The following is a 24,373-nucleotide window of genomic DNA, read 5'->3' as shown; positions in this document are numbered from 1 at the left end:
TGTCTAGTGTGAGAGACTCCACCCACTGTGTAGAGACTCCACCCACTGTAGAGAGACTACACCCACTGTAGAGAGACCACTCACTGTAGAGACTCCACCCACTGTAGAGACTCCACCCACTGTGTAGAGACTCCACCCACTGTGTAGAGACTCCACCCACTGTGTAGAGACTCCACCCACTGTGTAGAGACTCCACCCACTGTAGAGAGACTCCACCCACTGTAGAGAGACCACCCACTGTAGAGAGACCACCCACTGTGTAGAGACTCCACCCACTGTAGATACCCCACCCACTGTAGAGACTCCACCCACTGTACAGAAACTCCACCCAATGGACAGAGACTCCACCCACTGGACAGAGACCCCACCCACTGCAGAGCGACTCCACCCACTGCGTAGAGACTCCACTCTAAGAAGTGGGCTACAAGTGAAGACGGCTACATCGGGGACTCAACTGCACGTGGGTCCCTCTTATCGAATTCCCGAGCCGCACATTGAAGTGGACAGCTGTCCACATTTACTTTCCGCCAGCCAACAAGATGAGTAACGATCTGCAAAAAGCTTGGTGCCCTGGGGGGATAGCAGGTGGTCTTGGTGCCCTGGCAGGTGGTCTTGGTGCCCAGGCAGGTGGCCTTGGTGCCCTGGCAGGTGGTCTTGGTGCCCAGGCAGGTGGTCTTGGTGCCCAGGCAGGTGGCCTTGGTGCCCTGGCAGGTGGTCTTGGTGCCCTGGCAGGTGGTCTTGGTGCCGTGGCAGGTGGTCTTGGTGCCCTGGCAGATGGTCCTGGTACCCTGGCAGATGGTCTTCGTGCCCTGGCAGATGGTCTTGGTGCCCTGGCAGGTGGTCTTGGTGGGATAGCAGATGGTCTTGGTGCCCTGGCAGGTGGTCTTGGTGGGATAGCAGATGGTCTTAGTGGGATAGCAGATGGTCTTGGTGACCTAGCAGATGGCCTTGGTGCCCTAGCAGATGGTCTTGGTGACCTAGCAGATGGTCTTGGTGACCTAGCAGATGGTCTTGGTGACCTAGCAGATGGTCTTGGTGCCCTGGCAGGTGGTCTTGGTGGGATAGCAGATGGTCTTGGTGCCCTAGCAGATGGTCTTGGTGACCTAGCAGATGGTCTTGGTGGGATAGCAGATGGTCTTGGTGCCCTAGCAGATGGTCTTGGTGCCCTAGCAGATGGTCTTGGTGGGATAGCAGATGGTCTTGGTGGGATAGCAGATGGCCTTGGTGCCCTAGCAGATGGCCTTGGGGCCCTAGCAGATGGCCTTGGGGCCCTAGCAGATGGTCTTGGTGCCCTGGCAGGTGGTCTTGGTGGGATAGCAGATGGTCTTGGTGCCCTAGCAGATGGTCTTGGTGACCTAGCAGATGGCCTTGGGGCCCTAGCAGATGGTCTTGGTGGGATAGCAGATGGCCTTGGTGCCCTAGCAGATGGCCTTGGGGCCCTAGCAGATGGCCTTGGGGCCCTAGCAGATGGTCTTGGTGCCCTAGCAGATGGTCTTGGTGACCTAGCAGATGGCCTTGGTGACCTAGCAGATGGTCTTGGTGGGATAGCAGATGGCCTTGGTGCCCTAGCAGATGGCCTTGGTGCCCTAGCAGATGGCCTTGGGGCCCTAGCAGATGGCCTTGGGGCCCTAGCAGATGGTCTTGGTGGGATAGCAGATGGTCTTGGTGCCCTAGCAGTCTCCTGACCCCGTCTCCTGACCCCGTCTCCTAAACCCGTCTCCTAACCCCGTCTCCTAACCCCGTCTCCTAACCCCATCTCATAACCCCGTCTCATAACCCCGTCTCCTAACCCCGTCTCCTAACCCCGTCTCCTAACCCCGTCTCCTAACCCCGTCTCCTAAACCCATCTCCTAAACCCTATCTCCTAAACCCTATCTCCTAAACCCCATCTCCTAAACCCTATCTCCTAAACCCTATCTCCTAAACCCTATCTCCTAAACCCCATCTCCTAAACCCTATCTCCTAACCCCCTTAGAAATAGCATTTGACATTGCGAATGTCTCCAGTTGGTCAAATGTTTGTTTAGCTATTCCATCCACTACATCCTAAGGGACTTCTGGTCCCCTCTAGTATACTTAAACACGCCCACACACACAGTCCAGCGTATAACTTATCATCCAAACAGTAGGGATAGGATCACATGTTCCTGCTTTCCCTGCTTCCTGTGGTCCCAGGAGGGAGGGAGAGGGGGAGAGAGAGAGAGAGAGAGAGAGAGAGAGAGAGAGAGAGACAGAGAGACAGAGAGAGAGAGAGAGAGAGAGAGAGAGAAACAGAGAGAGAGAGAGAGAGAGAGAGAGAGAGAGAGAGAGAGAGAGAGAGAGAGAGAGAGAGAGAGAGAGAGAAACAGAGAGAGAGAGAGAGAGAGAGAGAAACAGAGAGAGAGAGAGAGAGAGAGAGAGAGAGAGAGAGAGAGAGACAGAGAGAGAGAGAGAGAGAGAGAGAGAGAGACAGAGAGAGGAGAGAGGGTGTGTATATATATATATATATAAAATACTATCCTATGCATCATGTATTTATTTTTGTTAACATGTTGAAATCAGACGTTGGTAGAACTGAGCATTGGAACGATGCATTAAACAAAAACAAACAAATGTTTTTATAGTATTTTGGGTCCCACAACCCCAAAGCCAGAGTTTGATGACAGCGCATTTTTGTCCTATTAAACCGGTCCCTTGGTGAGAAACCCTCTGGCTCTTAGTTCAGACAGGTCTACTTATACGCACTGGTTTCCTCGGGTCTCCATGTGGCTGCAGGCCTCAAACGATGCATTTTTACTAAGCTGCTAAGTATTCAGACCTCTTGACATTAATCCACATTTTGTTACGTTACAGCCTTATTCTAAAATGGATTTTAAATAACAAAATGTCCTCATCAATCTACACACAATTACAATTAATGCAAATGTATAAAAAAAAATACTATTATACTCCTTATTTATACATCAGTATTCAGACACAGATGAGAAAGATGAACGGAGCAAAGTACAGAGAGATCCTTGATGAAACAGAGAGGTCCTTGATGAAACAGAGATATCCTTGATGAAACAGAGAGATCCTTGATGAAACAGAGATATCCTTGATGAAACAGAGATATCCTTGATGAAACAGAGAGATCCTTGATGAAACAGAAAGGTCCTTGATGAAACAGAGAGATCCTTGATGAAACAGAGAGATCCTTGATGAAACAGAGATCCTTGATGAAACAGAGATCCTTGATGAAACAGAGATATCCTTGATGGAACAGAGATATCCTTGATGGAACAGAGATCCTTGATGAAACAGAGATATCCTTGATGAAACAGAGATATCCTTGATGGAACAGAGATCCTTGATGAAACAGAGATATCCTTGATGAAACAGAGATATCCTTGATGGAACAGAGATCCTTGATGAAACAGAGATATCCTTGATGAAACAGAGATATCCTTGATGAAACAGAGATATCCTTGATGGAACAGAGATCCTTGATGGAACAGAGATATCCTTGATGAAACAGAGATATCCTTGTTGGAACAGAGATCCTTGATGAAACAGAGATATCCTTGATGAAACAGAGATATCCTTGATGAAACAGAGATATCCTTGATGAAACAGAGATATCCTTGATGAAACAGAGATCCTTGATGAAACAGAGATATCCTTGATGGAACAGAGATATCCTTGATGAAAACCTGCTCCAGAGCTCCTCAGGACCTCTGACAGGGGTGAAGGTTCACCTTCCGACAGGACAATGACCCCAAGCGCACAGCCAAGATAACGCAGGGGTGGCTTCGGGACAAGTCTCTAAATGTCCTTGAATGGTCCAGCCAGAACTCAGACTTGAACCTGATCAAACATCTCTGGAGAGACCTGAAAATAGCTGTGCAGCGACGCTCCCCATCCAACCTGACAGTTTGAGAGGATCTGCAGAGAAGAATGGGAGAAACTCCCCAAATACAGGTGTGCAGAATGTGTAGAGTCATACCCACGAAGACTCTAGGATTGTAATCGCTGCCAAAGATGCTTCAACAAAGTACTGAGTAAAGGGTCTGAAAACTTATTTAAATGTGATATTTCAATTTCTTATTTGCAAAAACGTTTATCCATTTTAGAATAAGTCAAAACATGTTTTAAAAAAGTGGGAAAAGTCTAGGGGTCTGAATACTTTCTGAATGCATTTGGAATTGTTTTAAGAAGGTCATACCAAGGATCGTTAGTCTGATATGGGCAGAAAGCTTCAGTTATTGTGAATCTAACTGCACTGTCCAATTACCAGTAGATATTACAGTGATAAAATACCATGCGGTTGTTTACTGAGTAGAGTGACCAACAACAACACGCTTTTATCACAAAAACTGGTTTGACACATTCACCTCCGAAGGTAAATAATGTACTTACCTTCAGTAATCTGGCTCTGACTTGTCTTCTGTTAATTAACCATAAGAAAATAATAGTTAGACTGCTGTTGTGTTAACTAATCATATGAAACTAGGACACTGCTGTTGTGTTAACTAACCATATGAAACTAGGAGACAACTAATCATATGAAACTAGGAGACAACTAATCATATGAAACAAGGAGACAACTAACCATATGAAACTAGGAGACTGCTGTTGTGTTAACTAACCATATGAAACAAGGAGACAACTAACCATATGAAACTAGGAGACTGCTGTTGTGTTAACTAACCATATGAAACAAGGAGACAACTAACCATATGAAACTAGGACACTGCTGTTGTGTTAACTAACCATATGAAACTAGGAGACAACTAATCATATGAAACAAGGAGACAACTAACCATATGAAACTAGGAGACTGCTGCTGTGTTAACTAACCATATGAAACAAGGAGACAACTAATCATATGAAACTAGGAGACAACTAATCATATGAAACAAGGAGACAACTAACCATATGAAACTAGGAGACTGCTGTTGTGTTAACTAACCATATGAAACAAGGAGACAACTAACCATATGAAACTAGGAGACTGCTGTTGTGTTAACTAACCATATGAAACAAGGAGACAACTAACCATATGAAACTAGGAGACTGCTGCTGTGTTAACTAACCATATGAAACTAGGAGACAACTAATCATATGAAACAAGGAGACAACTAACCATATGAAACTAGGAGACTGATGTTGTGTTAACTAACCATATGAAACTAGGAGACAACTAATCATATGAAACAAGGAGACAACTAACCATATGAAATTAGGAGACTGCTGTTGTGTTAACTAACCATATGAAACTAAGAGGTACAGGGTAAAGCCTTGTCAGTGGTTGGTTATCATAATGTCTTACTCCTATGTGAACCCTACTACTGCTCTCGAAACCTTTCCTCTCCTGCTCGGTCCTTTGTCAGGGAACTAAAACTAAAAACCGGCCAGCGTCTTAGATTGTCTCAATGTCTGTATGGGAGATCAGTTTGAAGGAAAACGTGACAAGGCTAGAGGAAAATGTGTGAGTGCCATATTTTTTTGTGTGTGTGTGTGTGTGTGTGTGTGTACAAACAGGAGCGTAACTAAATACGCTCCAACAATGATGATGCAGCCCACATTTCTGCAGATGGTGGTCATTGTAAAAACCGCAAGACTCGAGGTCGTCTCCACTCATTAAAACTCTCCCCCTCTCTCTTCCCTCTCTCTCTTTCTCTTTCCTTCTCTCTTCCCTCTTCCTCTTTCTCTTTCCTTCTCTCTTCCCTCTTCCTCTTTCTCTTTCCTTCTCTCTTCCCTCTTTCTCTTTCCTTCTCTCTTCCCTCTCTCTCTTTCTCTCCCCTCTCCCCTCTCTCTCTCTCTCTTCTCTCTCTCTCTTTCTCTCCCCTCTCCCCTCCCTCTCTCTTTCCTTCTCTCTTCCGTCTCTCTCTTTCCATTTCCTTCTCTCTTCTTCTCCCCTCTCTCTCTATTTCTCTCCCCTCTCTCTCTCCCCTCTCTCTTTCTCTTTCCTTCTCTCTTCCTCTCCCCTCTCTCTCTCTTTCTCTCCCCTCTCTCTCTATTTCTCTCCCCTCTCTCTCTCTTTCTCTTTCCTTCTCTCTTCCCTCTCACTTTCTCTCCCCCTCTTTCTCTCCCCTCTCTCTCTTTCTCTTTCCTTCTCTCTTCCCTCTCCCCTCTCTCTCTTTCTCTTTCCTTCTCTCTTCCCTCTCTCTCTTTCTCTCCACTCTCCCCTCTCTCTCTCTCTCCCCTCTCTCTCTTTCTCTCTCTTTCTCTCTCCTTCTCTCTTCCCTCTCTCCTCTCCCCTCTCTCTCTTTCTCTCCCCTCTCTCTTTCTCTTTCCTTCTCTCTTCCCTCTCCCCTCTCTTTCTCTCTCCTTCTCTCTTCCCTCTCCCCACTCTCGCTCTTTCTCTCTCCTTCTCCCCTCTCTCTTCCCTCTCCCCTCTCTCTCTTTCTCTTTCCTTCGCTCTTCCCTCTCCCCTCTCTCTTTCTCCATTATCTCTCTTCCCTCTCTCTCTTTCTCTCTCCGTTCTCCCCTCTCTCTTCCCTCTCCCCTCTCTCTCTTTCTCTTTCCTTATCTCTTCCTTTCCCCTCTCTCTCTTTCTCTCTCTTTCTCTCTTCCCTCTCTCTTTCTCTCCCCTCTCCCCTCTCTCTCTCTCTTTCTCTCCCCTCTCTCTCTTTCTCTTTCCTTCTCTCTTCCATCTCGCCTCTCTTTCTCTTTCTCTCTCCTCTCTTCCCTCTCTCTTTCTCTCTCCTTCTCTCCCTCTCCCCCTCTCTTTTTCTCTCTCCCCTCGCTCTTTCCCTCTCCCCTCTCTCTTTCTCTTTCCTTCTCTCTTCCCTCTCCCCACTCTCTCTTTCTCTCTCCTTCTCCCCTCTCTCTCTTTCTCTCCCCCGTCTCTCCTTTCTCTCTCCTATCTTCCCTCTCTCTCTTTCTATCGCCTGTCTTCCCTCTCTCTCTTTCTCTCTCCGTCTCTCCTTCCTCTATCTCTCTCCTCTCTTCCCTCTCCCCTCTCTCTTTCTCTCTCTTCTCTTCCCTCTCTCTCTCTATTCCCTCTCCCCTGTCTCTCCCCTCTCCTCTCCCCCTATCTCTCCTTTCTCCCTCTCCTCATCCGTTCTTTCTTCCCTTTATCCAATGACTTAAACACACAGAGACAGGAGGGTTACAACTGGAACATGGAAACCATTTTCCAATCTCCTTAATCCCTCCCAAATCTCTTATTTTATTCTCCCAAATCTCTCCTTTTCTTTCCTCTTCTGACATTCCCTATATTGTTTGTATTTTAGTAGGTCGTCACGCTGGGGAATTGGCGATATCTCTGGTGGTTACCCTCTGTTCTGACTTTCCATCCAATGAGCTGGTCGCTTTTCAGAGAACAAGACTCCATGTTCACTTCCAGGCCTGCCAAACTCAGTTTCTTGCCACTAGAATACCCCAGCTGTCTGGCCACTAAGTCAAGGGTGAAATACCAGAGGAGGGTCTATCTACCAGAGGAGGGTCTATCTACCAGAGGAGGGTCTATCTACCAGAGGAGGGTATATCTACCAGAGGAGGGTCTATCTACCAGAGGGTCTATCTACCAGAGGAGGGTCTATCTACCAGAGGGTATATCTACCAGAGGAGGGTCTATATACCAGAGGGTCTATCTACCAGAGGAGGGTCTATCTACCAGAGGTCTATATATCAGAGGGTCTATATACCAGAGGAGGGTCTATCTACCAGAGGGTATATCTACCAGAGGAGGGTCTATATACCAGAGGAGGGTCTATCTACCAGAGGAGGGTCTATATACTAGAGGAGGGTCTATATACCAGAGGAGGGTCTATATACCAGAGGAGGGTCTATATACCAGAGGAGGGTCTATCTACCAGACGAGGGTCTATCTACCAGAGGAAGGTCTATCTACCAGAGGAGTGTCTATCTACCAGAGGAGTGTCTATCTACCAGAGGAGTGTCTATATACCAGAGGAGGGTATATCTACCAGCGGAGCCCTGTACCCAGCCCTGTACCCAACCCTGTACCCAACCCTGTTCCCAACCCTGTAACCCAGCCCTGTAACCCAGCCCTGTAACCCAGCCCTGTAACCCAACCCTGTACACAACCCTGTACCCAGCCCTGTACCCAGCCCTGTACACAACCCTGTAGCTAGCCCTTTACCCAACCCTGTACCCAGCCCTCTATCCAGCCCTGGACCCACCCTGTACCCAGCCCTGTACCCAACCCTGTATCCAACCATGTACCCAGCCCTCTACCCAACCCTCTATCCAGCACTGTACCCAGCCCTGTACCCAGCCCTCTACCCAACCCTGTACCCAACCCTATATGCAGCCCTGTACCCTGCCCTTTACCCAACCCTGTACCCAGCCCTGTACCCAGCCCTGTACCCAACCCTGTACCCAACCCTGTACCTAGCCCTCTACCCAGCCCTGCACCTAGCCCTGTACCCAACCCTTTACCTAAACCTGTACCCAGCCCTCTATCCAGCCCTGTACCCAACCCTGTACCCTGCCCTTTACCCAACCCTGTACCCAACCCTGTACCCAGCCCTGTAGGGTCATGGAGATATAGGACCAGGGTCATGGAGATATAGGACCAGGGGTCATGGAGATATAGGACCAGGGTCATGGAGATGACTGAGCTCAGGGTCAGGCTAGAGGTCAGGGGGTGGGGCATGGGAGTAGGTTCTATATAGCTCACAGTGCAATGCGATTTTTGCATTGAATTTAAATGAACATTTTCAATTTTCTTTACGTTATTGGAGTATCACGTCCATACTCTGTGTTAATTGTCTGATCTTTCTCCACCAATCAACACTCACACAGGTCAAAGGTACATGCTGGAGAAAGATCAATGCCCACCGTCATCTTCTCCTGTTTGTTTTTTTGGTTTTTTTTACCTTGTGTGAAATGCTCATGAAGTTGAATTCATTGATTGATTGATCAGTTGGTTGACTTGTTGTTTGATTGACTGATTGATCAATCGATTGGCTGGTTGAAAGGTGACAGAGCCTACCTGTGAGGTGATGAGGGGTTCCTTGTCATCGATGTCGATCAGAACATCGTCACGAGGCGTCTGGACAACCTCCTCTGAATAACACACACAGCAGAAGGTTCGTAACGGTCCACGTGACGTTTCCAGGACAGTGATATGTTTTATGTACCTTCTTTTATCAACAAACAACATATTTTCTTTACAGCCAGTAACTCAACGTACTCCCTTTCATCTCTTCTTCCTCCAGCCCCCTCCCTCCTCTCTCTATCCCTCTCTTACCAAGCTCGTCCTCTTCCTCCTCCCCCTCTTCCTCAGGGGTACAGCGATAGTCCTCCAGGTTCCTGATTGTACACTGTCCCACCACCGGCTTCCTCCCAAACTGTCTGTTGTCAATGATCTTCAGAATGATAGGTGGCATATAAAGCTCCTCACAGGGCAGTCTCTGGAGAGAAGAGGAGAGAGGAGGGGAGAGGAGGGTGAGAGAGGAGGAGAGAGGAGGAGAGAAGAGGAGGGAGGAGGACAGAGGAGGATGTGAGAGGAGGAGAGAGTAGGGGAGAGGAGGAGGGAGGAGGAGAGAGGATGAGGGAGGAGGAGAGAGGAGGAGGAGAGAGGAGGAGGGAGGAGGAGAGGGGAGGAGGGAGGAAGAGGGGAGGAGGGTGGAAGAGGGAGGAGGAGAGGGGAGGAGGGAGTAGAAGAGGGGAGGAGGGAGGAAGAGGGAGGAGGAGGGAGGAAGAGGGAGGAGGAGAGAAGGAGAGAGGAGGAGAGAGGAGGGAGGAGAAGAGGGGAGGAGGGAGGAGAAGAGGGGAGGAAGGAGGAGAAGAGGGGAGGAAGAGGGAGGATGGGAGAGAAGGAGAGAGGAGGAGAGAGAAGGAGAGCGGAAGGGGAGGAGGTGGGAAACATCAAGGTGAAGAGATGGTCAATTGAGAGAGGAGACAGGGATTGAGAGGGGAGACAGGGATTGAGAGGGGAGACAGGGATTGAGAGTGAGAGGGGATTGAGAGGGGAGACAGGGATTGAGAGGGGAGACAGGGATTGAGAGGAGAGACAGGGATTGAGAGGGGAGACAGGGATTGAGAGTGAGAGGGGATTGAGAGGGGAGACAGGGATTGAGAGGGGAGACAGGGATTGAGAGTGAGAGGGGATTGAGAGTGAGAGGGGATTGAGAGGGGAGACAGGGATTGAGAGGGGAGACAGGGATTGAGAGGGGAGACAGGGATTGAGAGGGGAGACAGGGATTGAGAGTGAGAGGGGATTGAGAGGGGAGACAGGGATTGAGAGGGGAGACAGGGATTGAGAGTGAGAGGGGATTTAGAGGGGAGACAGGGATTGAGAAGGGAGACAGGGATTGAGAGTGAGAGGGGATTGAGAGGGGAGACAGGGATTGAGAGTGAGAGGGGAGACAGGGATTGAGAAGGGAGACAGGGATTGAGAGTGAGAGGGGATTGAGAGGGGAGACAGGGATTGAGAATGAGAGGGGAGACGGGGATTGAGAATGAGAGGGGAGACAGGGATTGAGAGATGTGAGACGGGGATTGAGAGTGAGAGGGGAGACGGGGATTGAGAGTGAGAGGGGAGACAGGGATTGAGAGTAAGAGGGGAGACAGGGATTGAGAGTGAGAGGGGAGACGGGGATTGAGAGTGAGAGGGGAGACGGGGATTGAGAGTGAGAGGGGAGACAGGGATCCCCCCTCAGATTTGATATGCTGTGTAACTGTCTAAACAGAACATCAGTACGCTCAGCCAGCCCAGGAACACGTGATCACATGTCTAAGACTGGAAATGTTATTAAACAATGTTGTTTACGTTATCTACACAGCTCCATGCGGACTCATCCAGGACGAGCATCCTCATCACCACGCCTGACCTTTCGGAGGGAGATGTTTTGGGCAAACTGAGTCAGAGTATGTGCTGCTGGCTGAGAATGAAGTGAGAAGGGCACAGATAAGATACTTTTTTTTGAGATGGCCTTTATTAAAATAAGTTTAGCTTGTTTCAACGGTAATTGTACGGCTGTACTCTGTACATGTGGTGTTGGAAGTCCTCAGGATCATTCCTATTGGTCAAACAGATACCTTACACCATTCTCTTTCATTATTTGTTATTCTTATTTATTTATTTTTTTAAAACTGCATTGTTGGTTTCGGCGCATGTGACAAATAAAATGTGATTTGATAAATTAGAAGTACTGAGTGAATGAAGTCTGTCTATTGTGGTTAGTTGATTAAGATCAAACTCTGAATGAAACCACATCATAGAGGACCTCGTTAGAGACGGAGCCGGAGGAATGAGGACCGTTACGGAGGGTCTCTCTCTGCCTGATGAGGACTGTTGCGGAGGGTCTCTCTGCCTGATGAGGACTGTTAGGGAGGGTCTCTCTCTGCCTGAAGAGGACTGTTACGGAGGGTCTCTCTGCCTGATGAGGACTGTTAGGGAGGGTCTCTCTCTGCCTGAAGAGGACTGTTAGGGAGGGTCTCTCTGCCTGATGAGGACTGTTACGGAGGGTCTCTCTCTGCCTGATGAGGACTGTTATGGAGGGTCTCTCTCTGCCTGATGAGGACTGTTATGGAGGATCTCTCTGCCTGATGAGGACCGTTACGGAGGGCCTCTCTCTGCCTGATGAGGACTGTTAGGGAGGGTCTCTCTGCCTGATGAGGACTGTTATGGAGGGTCTCTCTGCCTGATGAGGACTGTTAGGGTGGGTCTCTCTGCCTGATGAGGACTGTGTCCCAAATGACAACTTATTCTCTACACAGGGCTCTGGTCAAAACCTTAGCACTGTGTTGCCCATAGACATTCAATCTCTCTCTCTCTCTGTTCTGGTGAATGATGACATCTATTGTCACAAAAAAACATTCTGTGGCAGACTGCACTAGAATCGAATAGTCCCAGCGATATGCAACTTTTCAGGGAAGTCAGGAACCAATACACGCAGTCAGTTGGGAAAGCAAAGGCTAGCTTTTTCAAACAGAAATGTGCATCCTGCAGCTCTAATTCCAAAAAGTTTTGGGACACTGTAAAGTCCATGGAGAACACGAGCACCTCCTCCCATCCGTCCATTGCTCTGAGGCTAGGAAACACTGTCACCACCGATAAATCCGCGATAATCGAGAATTTCAAGTAGCATTTCTCGACGGCTTGCAAATGCTTTCCTCCTGGCTACCCCAATCCCGGCCAACAGCTCAGCACTCCCCATAGCTACTTGCCTAAACCTCCCCAGCTTCTCCTTCACCCAAATCTAGATAGCGGATGTTCTTGAAAGAGCTGCAAAGCCTGGACCCGTACAAATCAGCGGGGCTAGACAATCTGGACACCCTCTTTCTAAAATTATCTACTGCCATTGTTGCAACCCCTATTACCAGTCTGTTCAACCTCTCTTTCATATCGTCCCAGATCCCAAAAGACTGGAAAGCTACCGTGGTCTTCCCCTCTTCAAAGGGGGTGACACTCTAGACCCACAGTTGAAGTCGGAAGTTTACATACAACTTAGCCAAATACATTTCAATTCAGTTTTTCACAGGTCCTGACATTTAATCCTAGTAAAAAGTATATTTCTTAGGTCAGTTAAGACCACCACTTTATTTTAAGAATGTGAAATGTCAGAATAATAGTAGAGAACTAATTATTTCAGCTTTTCTTTCTTTCACCAAATTCCCAGTGGGTCAGAAGTTTACATACACTCAGTTAGTATTTGGTAGCATTGCCTTTAAATTGTTTAACTTGGGTCAAATGTTTCTGGTAGCCTTCCACAAGCTTCCCACAATAAGTTGGGGGAATGTTGGCCCATTCCTCCTGACAGAGCTGGTGCAACTGAGTCAGGTTTGTAGGCCTTCTTGATCGCACACGCTTTTTTCAGTTCTGCCCAAACATGTTCTATGGGATTGAGGTCAGGGCTTTGTGATGGTCACTCCAATACCTTGACTTTGTTGTCCTTAAGCCATTTTGCCACAACTTTGGAAGTCTGCTTGGGGCCATCGTCCATTTGGAAGACCCATTTGCGACCAAGTTTTAACTGATGTCTTTAGCTGTTGCTTCAATATAGCCACATAATCTTCCACCCTCATGATGCCATCTATTTTGTGAAGTGCACCAGTCCCTCCTGCAGCAAAGCGCCCCCACAACATGATGCTGCCACCAACGTGCTTTACAGTTGGGATGGTGTTCTTCGGCTTGCAAGCCTCCTCCTTTTTCCTCCAAACATAATGATGATCATTATGACCAAGCAGGTCTATTTTTGTGTCATCAGACCAGAGGACATTTCTCCAAAAACTACGATCTTTGTCCCCATGTGCAGTTGCAAACCGTAATCTTGGTTTTTATGCCAGTTCTGGAGCAGTGGCTTCTTCCTTGCTGAGCGGCCTTTCAGGTTATGTCGATATAGGACTCATTTTACTGTGGATAGAGATTTTTTTTTTTTTAAACAACAAAGAATAAATTAACGTGAAGTTCGTAGCGCACATAGGCACTAAACCAAAAGGAAACAATATCTCACAGGTGGGAAAAGATCCCCAATTAGAGGCAGCGATCACCAGCTCCATTTGGGAACCATACTCACACCAACATAGAAATTCTAGACTAGAACATCACCTTGTCACTCTCTGACCTATTGCAGGTTATGTCGATATAGGACTCGTTTTACTGTGGATATAGATACTTTTGTACGTGTTTCCTCCAGCATCTTCACAAGGTCCATTGAGGTTGTTCTGGGATTGATTTTCACTTTTCGCACCAAAGTACGTTCATCTCCAGGAGACAGAACGCGTCTCCTTCCTGAGCGGTATGACGGCTGCGTGGTCCCATGGTGTTTATACTTGCGTACTATTGTTTGTACAGATGAACGTGGTACCTTCAGGTGTTTTTTTCTGAGGTCTTGGCTGATTTCTTTTGATTTTCCCAATATGTCAAGCAAAGTGAGTTTCAATGAGTTTGATGGTAGGCCTTGAAATACATCCACAGGTGCACCTCCAATTGACTCAAATTATGTCAATTAGCCTATCAGAGGCTTCTAAAGCCATGACATCATTTTCTGGAATTTTCCAAGCTGTTTAAAGGCACAGTCAACTTAGTGTATGTAAACTTCTGACTTCAACTGTATATCCATCCTGACCTGCCTTTCTAAGGTCTTCGAAAGCCAAGTTAACAAACCGATCACCGACCATTTCGAATCCCACCGTAACTTCTCTGCTGTGCAATCTGGTTTCAGAGCTGCTCATGGGTGCACCTCAGCCACGCTCAAGGTACTAAACGATATCTTTACCGCCATCGATAAAAGACAGTACTGTGCAGCCGTCTTCATCGACCTGTCCAAGGCTTTCGACTCTGTCAATCACCATAATCTTTTTGGCAGACTCAACAGCCTTGGTTTCTCAAATGACTGCCTCGCCTGGTTCACCAACTACTTCTCAGATAGAGTTCAACGTGTCAAATCGGAGGGCCTGTTGTCCGGACCTCTGGCAGTCTCTATGGGGTGCCACAAGGTTCATTTCTCGGGCGGGCTCTTTTCTCTGCATATATCAACAATGTCGCTCTTGCTATGGGTGATTCCCTGATCCACCTCCACGAGGACGACACCATTCTGTATACATCTGGCCCTTCTTTGGACACTGTTAATTAACCTCCAAACGAGCTTCAATGCCATTACAACTCTCCTTCCATGGCTTCCAACTGCTCTTAAACGCAAGTACAACTAATTGCATGCTTTTACAACCGATCGCTGCCCGCCCGACTAGCATCACTACTCTGGACGATTCTTAGAATATGTGGACAACTACAAATACCTAGGTGTCTGGCTAGACTGTAAACTCTCCTTCCAGACTCACATTAAACATCTCCAATCCAAAATTAAATCTAGAATTGGCTTCCTATTTTGCAACAAAACTTCCTTCACTCATGCTGCCAAACATTCCCTCATGAAACTTACTATCCTACGGTTCCTCGATTTCAGCGATGCAATTTACAAAATAGCATCCAACACTCTACTCAGCAAACTGGATGCAGTCTATCACAGTGCCATCCGTTTTGTCACCAAAGCCACATATACTACCCACCACTGCGACCTGTATGCTCTCATCGGCTGGCCCTCGCAATATATATTCGTTGCTGGACCCACTGGCTCCAGGTCATCTATAAGTCTTTGCTAGGTAAAGCTCCGCCTTATCTTAGCTCACAGGTCACTATAACAACACCCACCCATAGCACGTGCTCCAGCAGGTATATCTCACTGTTCATCCCCAAAGCCAACATCTCCTTTGGCCGCCTTTCCTTCCAGTTTTCTGCTGCCAATGACTGGAACGAATTGCAAAAATCGCTGAAGTTGGAGACTTATATCTCCCTCACTAACTTGAAGCATCAGCTATCTGAGCAGCTAACTGATCGCTGCAGCTGTACATAGTCCATCTGTAAATAGCCCACCCAATCTACCTACCTCATCCCCATATTGTTTTTATTTACTTTTTTGCTCTTTTGCACACCAGTATCTCTACTTATACATTATCATCTGCACATCTATCACTCCAGTATTAATTTGCTAAATTGTAACTACTATGACCTATTTATTGCCTTACCTCACGCCATTTGCACACACTGTATTTAGACTTTTCCTATTGTATTATTGTATGTTTGTTTTACTCCATGTGTAACTCTGTGTTGCTGTCTGTCACACAGCTTTGCTTTATCTTGGCCAGATCACAGTTGTAATTGAGAACTTGTTCTCAACTAGCCTAGCTGGTTAAATAAAGGTGAAATAAAAAATAAAATTGACATACTGTAGTGACATATTGTTGAGTAACACTGATTCTACATACTGTAGGAAAATATTGTTGAGTAACACTGATTCTACATACTGTATGAACATATTGTTGAGTAACACTATTTCCTGTAATCGAACACTGGGAGGTCATTAGTCTCTTGTTGATTCTAGTTCTCAGTCAAACTAAGTTTAGGAGTGTAGAGGCTAGTGAGGAAGGTAGTGTGTAAGGGGCTAGGGTGAAGGGTAGGAGTGTAGAGACTAGTGAGGAAGGTAGTGGGTAAGGTTTAAAGCCTAGTGGAGGGTTTGGAACCAGGTCTTACCACGTCTATTAAGAGTGTGTTGATGTCGAAGTTGGGTTTCTTCTTTGTAGATCGTATGACGCAGGACTGAACCATGATGCCTCCACATTCCACCTGCAGGCTGGGAGAGGTAACGCTAGCTAGCTGGAAGCTCTTCAGGTTACGCACTCCCCATGCCAAGATCTGGAGAGGAGGAGAGGAGAAAGAATGGATGGAGAGAGAGAGAGAGAGAGAGAGAGAGAGAGAGAGAGAGAGAGAGAGAGAGAGAGAGAGAGAGAGAAGGAGATTGAGAGAGAGAGAGAGAGGAGAGAGAGGGAGAGAGATAAAGATAGAGATAAAGAGAGAGAGAGAGAGAGGAAAAGGGATGGATGGAGAGAGAGAGAGAGAGAGAGAAGGGTATCTAAGTTACCTATATAGAACAGGTTTGATACCGTGAGGAACCATGTAGATGTTGCAGTAGTAGTATAGTAATAGTAGTAAAGTATTATAGGGGTATAGAAGTATAGTGCAGTAGTAGTATAGCGGTGTAGTACAGCAGTAGTATAGTATCATATCATAAGTATCATAAGTATCATAAGGTAGTATTATAGTATATCACAGTAGCAGTACTATAGTAGTATAATGCGATAGTATTATTAGTAGTATAGTACTTTAACAGTGTTACCAGTTGAAGTATAATACAGCAGCTGTATGGAAGTATAGTAGTATTATTAGTAGCATAGCAGTACCAGTAGTATAGTAGCACCAGTATAGTAGCATTAGTAGTAGTATAGTAGTGCCAGTAGTACAGTAGTACCCGTAGTAGTATAGTAGTATTGGCAGTAGTATAGCAGTCGTATACTAGTACCAGTAGTATAGTAGCACCAGCAGCAGTATAGTAGTATTAGTAGTAGTATAGCAGTATTGACAGTAGTATAGTAGTACCAGCAGTAGCATAGTAGCATAGTAGTATTGGTAGTAGTATAGCAGTACCCGTGCGAGTATAGTAGTGTTAATATTAGTATTGCAGTGGTACCAGTAGTATAGTGGTATTAGCAGTAGTATAGTAGTACCAGTAGCAGTATAGTAGTATTAGCAGTAGTATAGAGGTAGTATTAGTAGTATAGCAGTACCAGTAGTATAGTACTACCAGCAGTAGTATAGCAGTATTGGTGGTAGTAGTATAGTAGTACCACTGGTACAGTAGTACCCGTAGTAGTATTGGTAGTAGAATAGTAGTAGTATACTAGTACCAGTAGTATAGTAGAACCAGTAGTAGTATAGTAGAATTAGCAGTAGTATAGTGGTATTAGTAGTAGTATAAGTAGTAGTATAGTAGTACCAGTAGTATAGTAGTATTAGCACAAGTATAGTAGTACCAGCAGTAATATAGTAGTACCAGTAGTATAGTAGTATTAGCACTGGTATAGTAGTACCAGTGGTAGTATAGTAGTATCAGTAGTAGTATAGTAGTACCAGTAGCAGTATAGTAGTGGTAGTAGTAGTATAGCAGTATTAGCAGCAGTATAGTAGTGCCCATAGTAGCATAGTAGTATCAGTAGTAGTATAGTAGTACCAGTAGTATAGTAGCAGTAGTGTAGTAGTATTAGCAGCAGCATAGTAGTATTAGTAGTAGTACCAGTAGTATAGCAGTATTGGTACTATAATATTATAGTACAGTAGTAGTTTAGCAGTCATATAATATTATAGTACAGTAGTGGTAGTAGCAGTGTAGTACAGCAGTATTATTAGTTGTAGTATAGTATAGCAGTAGTATAGTACAGTAGTAGTTTAGCAGTCATATTACAGTAGTAGTATAGCACAGCAGGAGTATTAGCAGAAGTATAATACAGTAGTATAGTAGTATAGTACAGTATTAGTAGAGGTTGTAATATAGTGTCGTGGTAGTATTAGCAGTAGTATAGCGATATAGTAAAGCAGTAGTATTAGTAGCAGTATAGTACAGTAGTAGTATGACAGTATAATACGGTAGTATTATAGTATGGCATAGTGGAAGTATTAGTAGTACAGTAGTATAGTACAGTAGAGCACAGTAGTAGTATTACTAGTAGTACAGTACATTAGCATGGTTACTAGTAGTGATATAGTGGTAGTAGAGTATAGAACAGTAGTAGTATTAGTGACAGTATAGTATTATTAGACAGCAGTAGTAGTGCTAGTAGTATTATAGTAGTATAGCGCCATAGTAGTATAGTATATTAGTATGTTACAAGTAGGTGTATAATGGTAGTATATGACAGCGGTAGTAGTATATAGTACAGTAGTAGTATTAGCAGTAGCGTAGTACAGTAGTAGCATTAGTAACAGTATAGTGCTATATGAGAGCAGTAGTAGTATAGTACAGTGGCAGTAGTAGTACTTGTAGTAATATAGTAGTATATGGCAGCAGTAGTATTAGTATTAGTATAGCACAGCAGTAGTATTAGTGGTAGTATAGTATTAGTAGTAGTATAGTACAGCAGTAATACTAGTAGTAGTATAGTAGTATAGTACAGTAGTAGCATTAGTAGTAGGCGTACTACAGTAGCAGTAATAGTATAACAGTATATGACAGCAGTAGAAGCATAGTGCAGTAGTAGTATTATTATTAGTATAATAGTAAAATACAATTGGAGTATAGTACAGTAGTAGTTGTATAGTACAATAGTGGTACCAGCAGTATAGTACAGTAGCAGTATAGTACAGTAGAAGTATTAGTGGTAGTATAGTACAGTAGCCGTATTAGTAGCAGTATAGTAGATTAGCAGTATAGCACAGAAGTATTATTGGTGGTAGTATAGTACAGTATAGTACAGTAGTAGTATAGCACAGTAGTAGTATTAGTGTTAGCATATTAGTATAGAACAGTAGTAGTATAGTACAGTACTAGTGTTAGCGGTAGTATGGTACAGCAGTAGTATTAGTGTTAGCATATCAGCATAGAAAAGTAGTTGCACCGTACAATAGTAGTATTAGCAGTAGTATAGTACAGTAGTAGTATGGTACGGTAGTAGTATTAGTGGTAGTATAGTACAGTAGTAGTATTAGCGGTAGTATGGTACAGTAGTAGTATGGTACAGTAGTAGTATTAGCGGTAGTATGGTACAGTAGTAGTATGGTACATTACTAGTATTAGCGGTAGTATAATACAGTAGTAGTATTAGCGGTAGTATGGTACAGTGGTAGTATGGTGCAGTAGTAGTATTAGTGGTATTATAGTACAGTAGTAGTATTAGCGGTAGTATAGTACAGTAGTGGTATTAGTGGTAGTATAGTACAGTAGTAGTATGGTACAGTAGTAGTATTAGTGGTAGTATAGTACAGTAGTATGGTACAGTAGTAGTATTAGCAGTAGCATAGTACAGTAGTAGTATAGCACAGTAGTAGTATTAGTGTTAGCATGTTAGTATAGAACAGTAGTAGTATAGTACAGTAGTAGTATTAGCGGTAGTATGGTACAGCAGTAGTATTAGTGTTAGCATATTAGCATAGAAAAGTAGTTGCACCGTACAATAGTAGTATTAGCAGTAGTATAGTACAGTAGTAGTATGGTACGGTAGTAGTATTAGTGGTAGTATAGTACAGTAGTAGTATTAGCGGTAGTATGGTACAGTAGTAGTATGGTACTGTAATAGTATTAGTGGTAGTATAGTACAGTAGTAGTATTAGCGGTAGTATGGTACAGTAGTAGTATGGTACATTACTAGTATTAGCGGTAGTATAATACAGTAGTAGTATTAGCGGTAGTATGGTACAGTGGTAGTATGGTACAGTAGTAGTATTAGTGGTATTATAGTACAGTAGTAGTATTAGCGGTAGTATAGTACAGTAGTGGTATTAGTGGTAGTATAGTACAGTAGTAGTATGGTACAGTAGTAGTATTAGTGGTAGTATAGTACAGTAGTAGTATGGTACAGTAGTAGTATTAGCAGTAGTATAGTACAGTAGTAGTTTTAGCGGTAGTATAGTACAGTAGTAGTTTTAGTGGTAGTATAGTACAGTAGTAGTATGGTACAGTAGTAGTATTAGCAGTAGTATAGTACAGTAGTAGTTTTAGTGGTAGTATAGTACAGTAGTAGTATGGTACAGTAGTAGTATTAGTGGTAGTATAGTACAGTAGTAGTATGGTACAGTAGTAGTATTAGCAGTAGTATAGTACAGTAGTAGTTTTAGTGGTAGTATAGTACAGTAGTAGTATGGTACAGTAGTAGTTTTAGCGGTAGTATAGTACAGTAGTAGTTTTAGTGGTAGTATAGTACAGTAGTAGTATTAGCAGTAGTATAGTACAGTAGTAGTTTTAGTGGTAGTATAGTACAGTAGTAGTATTAGCAGTAGTATAGTACAGTAGTAGTTTTAGTGGTAGTATAGTACAGTAGTAGTATTAGCGGTAGTATAGTACAGTAGTAGTTTTAGTGGTAGTATAGTACAGTAGTAGTATTAGCAGTAGTATAGTACAGTAGTAGTTTTAGTGGTAGTATAGTACAGTAGTAGTATTAGCAGTAGTATAGTACAGTAGTAGTTTTAGTGGTAGTATAGTACAGTAGTAGTTTTAGCGGTAGTATAGTACAGTAGTAGTTTTAGTGGTAGTATAGTACAGTAGTAGTATTAGCAGTAGTATAGTACAGTAGTAGTTTTAGTGGTAGTATAGTACAGTAGTAGTATTAGCGGTAGTATAGTACAGTAGTAGTTTTAGTGGTAGTATAGTACAGTAGTAGTATGGTACAGTAGTAGTATTAGCAGTAGTATAGTACAGTAGTAGTTTTAGTGGTAGTATAGTACAGTAGTAGTTTTAGTGGTAGTATAGTACAGTAGTAGTATTAGAAGTAGTATAGTACAGTAGTAGTTTTAGTGGTAGTATAGTACAGTAGTGGTATTAGTGGTAGTATAGTACAGTAGTAGTTTTAGTGGTAGTATAGTACAGTAGTAGTTTTAGTGGTAGTATAGTACAGTAGTAGTATTAGCGGTAGTATAGTACAGTAGTAGTTTTAGTGGTAGTATAGTACAGTAGTAGTATTAGCAGTAGTATAGTACAGTAGTAGTTTTAGTGGTAGTATAGTACAGTAGTAGTATTAGCGGTAGTATAGTACAGTAGTAGTTTTAGTGGTAGTATAGTACAGTAGTAGTATTAGCGGTAGTATAGTACAGTAGTAGTTTTAGTGGTAGTATAGTACAGTAGTAGTATTAGCGGTAGTATAGTACAGTAGTAGTTTTAGTGGTAGTATAGTACAGTAGTAGTATTAGCGGTAGTATAGTACAGTAGTAGTTTTAGTGGTAGTATAGTACAGTAGTAGTTTTAGTGGTAGTATAGTACAGTAGTAGTATTAGCGGTAGTATAGTACAGTAGTAGTTTTAGTGGTAGTATAGTACAGTAGTAGTTTTAGTGGTAGTATAGTACAGTAGTAGTTTTAGTGGTAGTATAGTACAGTAGTAGTTTTAGTGGTAGTATAGTACAGTAGTAGTATTAGTGGTAGTATAGTACAGTAGTAGTTTTAGTGGTAGTATAGTACAGTAGTAGTATTAGTGGTAGTATAGTACAGTAGTAGTATTAGTGGTAGTATAGTACAGTAGTAGTATTAGCAGTAGTATAGTACAGTAGTAGTTTTAGTGGTAGTATAGTACAGTAGTAGTATTAGTAGTAGTATAGTACAGTAGTAGTATTAGTAGTAGTATAGTACAGTAGTAGTTTTAGTGGTAGTATAGTACAGTAGTAGTTTTAGTGGTAGTATAGTACAGTAGTAGTATTAGTGGTAGTATAGTACAGTAGTAGTATTAGTGGTAGTATAGTACAGTAGTAGTATTAGCAGTAGTATAGTACAGTAGTAGTTTTAGTGGTAGTATAGTACAGTAGTAGTATTAGTGGTAGTATAGTACAGTAGTAGTATTAGTAGTAGTATGGTACAGTAGTAGTATTAGCAGTAGTATAGTACAGTAGTAGTTTTAGTGGTAGTATAGTACAGTAGCAGTATTAGTAGTAGTATGTTACAGTAGTAGTATTAGCAGTAGTATAGTACAGTAGTAGTATTAGCGGTAGTATAGTACAGTAGTAGTATTAGCGGTAGTATAGTACAGTAGTAGTTTTAGTGGTAGTATAGTACAGTAGTAGTATTAGCGGTAGTATAGTACAGTAGTAGTTTTAGTGGTAGTATAGTACAGTAGTAGTATTAGCGGTAGTATAGTACAGTAGTAGTTTTAGTGGTAGTATAGTACAGTAGTAGTATTAGCGGTAGTATAGTACAGTAGTAGTTTTAGTGGTAGTATAGTACAGTAGTAGTTTTAGTGGTAGTATAGTACAGTAGTAGTATTAGCGGTAGTATAGTACAGTAGTAGTTTTAGTGGTAGTATAGTACAGTAGTAGTTTTAGTGGTAGTATAGTACAGTAGTAGTTTTAGTGGTAGTATAGTACAGTAGTAGTATTAGTGGTAGTATAGTACAGTAGTAGTTTTAGTGGTAGTATAGTACAGTAGTAGTATTAGTGGTAGTATAGTACAGTAGTAGTATTAGCGGTAGTATAGTACAGTAGTAGTTTTAGTGGTAGTATAGTACAGTAGTAGTTTTAGTGGTAGTATAGTACAGTAGTAGTTTTAGTGGTAGTATAGTACAGTAGTAGTTTTAGTGGTAGTATAGTACAGTAGTAGTTTTAGTGGTAGTATAGTACAGTAGTAGTTTTAGTGGTAGTATAGTACAGTAGTAGTTTTAGTGGTAGTATAGTACAGTAGTAGTTTTAGTGGTAGTATAGTACAGTAGTAGTATTAGCAGTAGTATAGTAGCATTGTACAGTTGTCGTAGAATAGCACCTCTACAGCAGTACGTTGTAGAACAGGTTTGATCCCCTGAGGAACCATGTAGACGTTGGGTTCTCTCTGGGGGGGCGGGTTCGGCAGGTCGGAATCCTTGGGCTGCCAATCAGAACACAGGACAGGGATGGGTCAGAGGCGTGAGGTCATCCACAGGGGACAAAATGTGAGACAACACCAGAAGGGGAAACATTGAGATAAGTGTGTATTTTAAACATGCTGATATTAAAGTAATATTAGTGGACAAATGAAGTGACGATAACATGACAACAACATGACAATAACATGACAACATGACAATAACATGACAACATGACAATAACATGACAACATGACAATAACATGACAACATGACAATAACATGACAACATGACAATAACATGACAATAACATGACAACATTATGACAATAACATGACAACATGACAACAACCGACGATAACATGACAACAACCGACAATAACATGACAACAACATGACAACAACATGACAACAACATGACTACAACATGACTACATGACAATAACATGACAACAACATGACAACAACATGACTACATGACAATAACATGACAACAACATGACAACAACCGACGATAACGTGACAACATGACAACAACATGACAACAACATGACAACAACATGACAACAACGTGACAATAACGTGATGATAATGTGACAAACATCAGCACATGATTAGACAAACATTCAGCAGTGGTGTATTTCAGTCAAAAACTAATGGGAGGACATTTCAAAATTGCCCATGCAATCAACACAAGATGGTTCAGTGAGAAAACACGGAGTGGAGTTTGAGAAGAAAGGATTAGGATGAATCAACACAAGATGGTTCAGTGAGAAAACACGGAGTGGAGTTTGAGAAGAAAGGATTAGGATGAATCAACACAAGGTGGTTCAGTGAGAAAACACGGAGTGGAGTTTGAGAAGAAAGGATTAGGATGAAGTGGATGAACACTGTGATGATGAGACATTGACCTACACATTGTGACAGGGTTGTTGAGGAAGATGCATCAAACTGCAACAAGTAAACTCTGTTAGTGTTGCTACTCTATTTCCTGTGTGTCCGTGTGTGTGTGTGTGTCCGTGTGTGTGTGTGTGTCCTTGTGTGTGCATGTATCCGTGCATGTGTCCATGTGTGTGTCCGTGTGTCTCCGTGCGTTTCCGTGTGTCCATGTGTGTGTCCATGTGTGTGTCCATGTGTGTGTCCATGTGTGTGTCCATGTGTGTGTCCATGTGTGTGTCCATGTGTGTGTCCATGTGCGTGTCCCTGTGTGTGTCCGCGTGTCCGTGCGTGCGTGCGTGCGTGCATGTGTATGCGTGCGTGCATGCGTGTGTGTGTGTGTGTACCCATTGCTGGTTTTCTGAGAGGAATCCAGTGAGAAAGACCTGAGAGGGAGGAAGATGAAGGAGAGAGGGAGGAAGATGAAGGAGAGAGGGAGGAAGATGAAGGATCGGAGAGATGCATAGCACTTGTTATTCATAAATCATAACAATAGGATTTTAAACTATTATGTCAGAAAATGTCATTCTTACCTCATCCATAATGTGAGGGGGGATGTCTCCCTGTTACAGAGCAAGAGAGAGACATGTATTTATATATATGTGTGTGTGTGTGTGTGTGTGTGTGTGTGTGTGT

General features: G+C 43.5%; 1 protein-coding gene across 7 annotated transcripts in view; it reads right to left on the bottom strand.

The window, feature by feature from the left end:
• dysf (dysferlin, limb girdle muscular dystrophy 2B (autosomal recessive)) overlaps positions 1-24,373 on the bottom strand; it is a gene marked incomplete at its 3' end in the record, with an annotated part of 130,796 nt that overhangs the window by 16,962 nt on the left and 89,461 nt on the right. For all 7 annotated transcript variants that reach the window (XM_036987169.1, XM_036987171.1, XM_036987173.1 and 4 more), the window contains 6 exon segments: positions 8,926-8,999; positions 9,184-9,346; positions 15,970-16,131; positions 22,722-22,823; positions 24,085-24,123; positions 24,271-24,300. In XM_036987169.1, the coding sequence (XP_036843064.1) occupies positions 8,926-8,999; positions 9,184-9,346; positions 15,970-16,131; positions 22,722-22,823; positions 24,085-24,123; positions 24,271-24,300 (570 nt within the window).

Source organism: Oncorhynchus mykiss, chromosome 9, assembly GCF_013265735.2.
Source record: "Oncorhynchus mykiss isolate Arlee chromosome 9, USDA_OmykA_1.1, whole genome shotgun sequence".
NCBI classification, from domain to species: Eukaryota; Metazoa; Chordata; class Actinopteri; order Salmoniformes; family Salmonidae; genus Oncorhynchus; species Oncorhynchus mykiss.
Note: the sequence above shows the minus strand (reverse complement) of the source record. Positions and strands in the feature narration are given on the sequence as shown.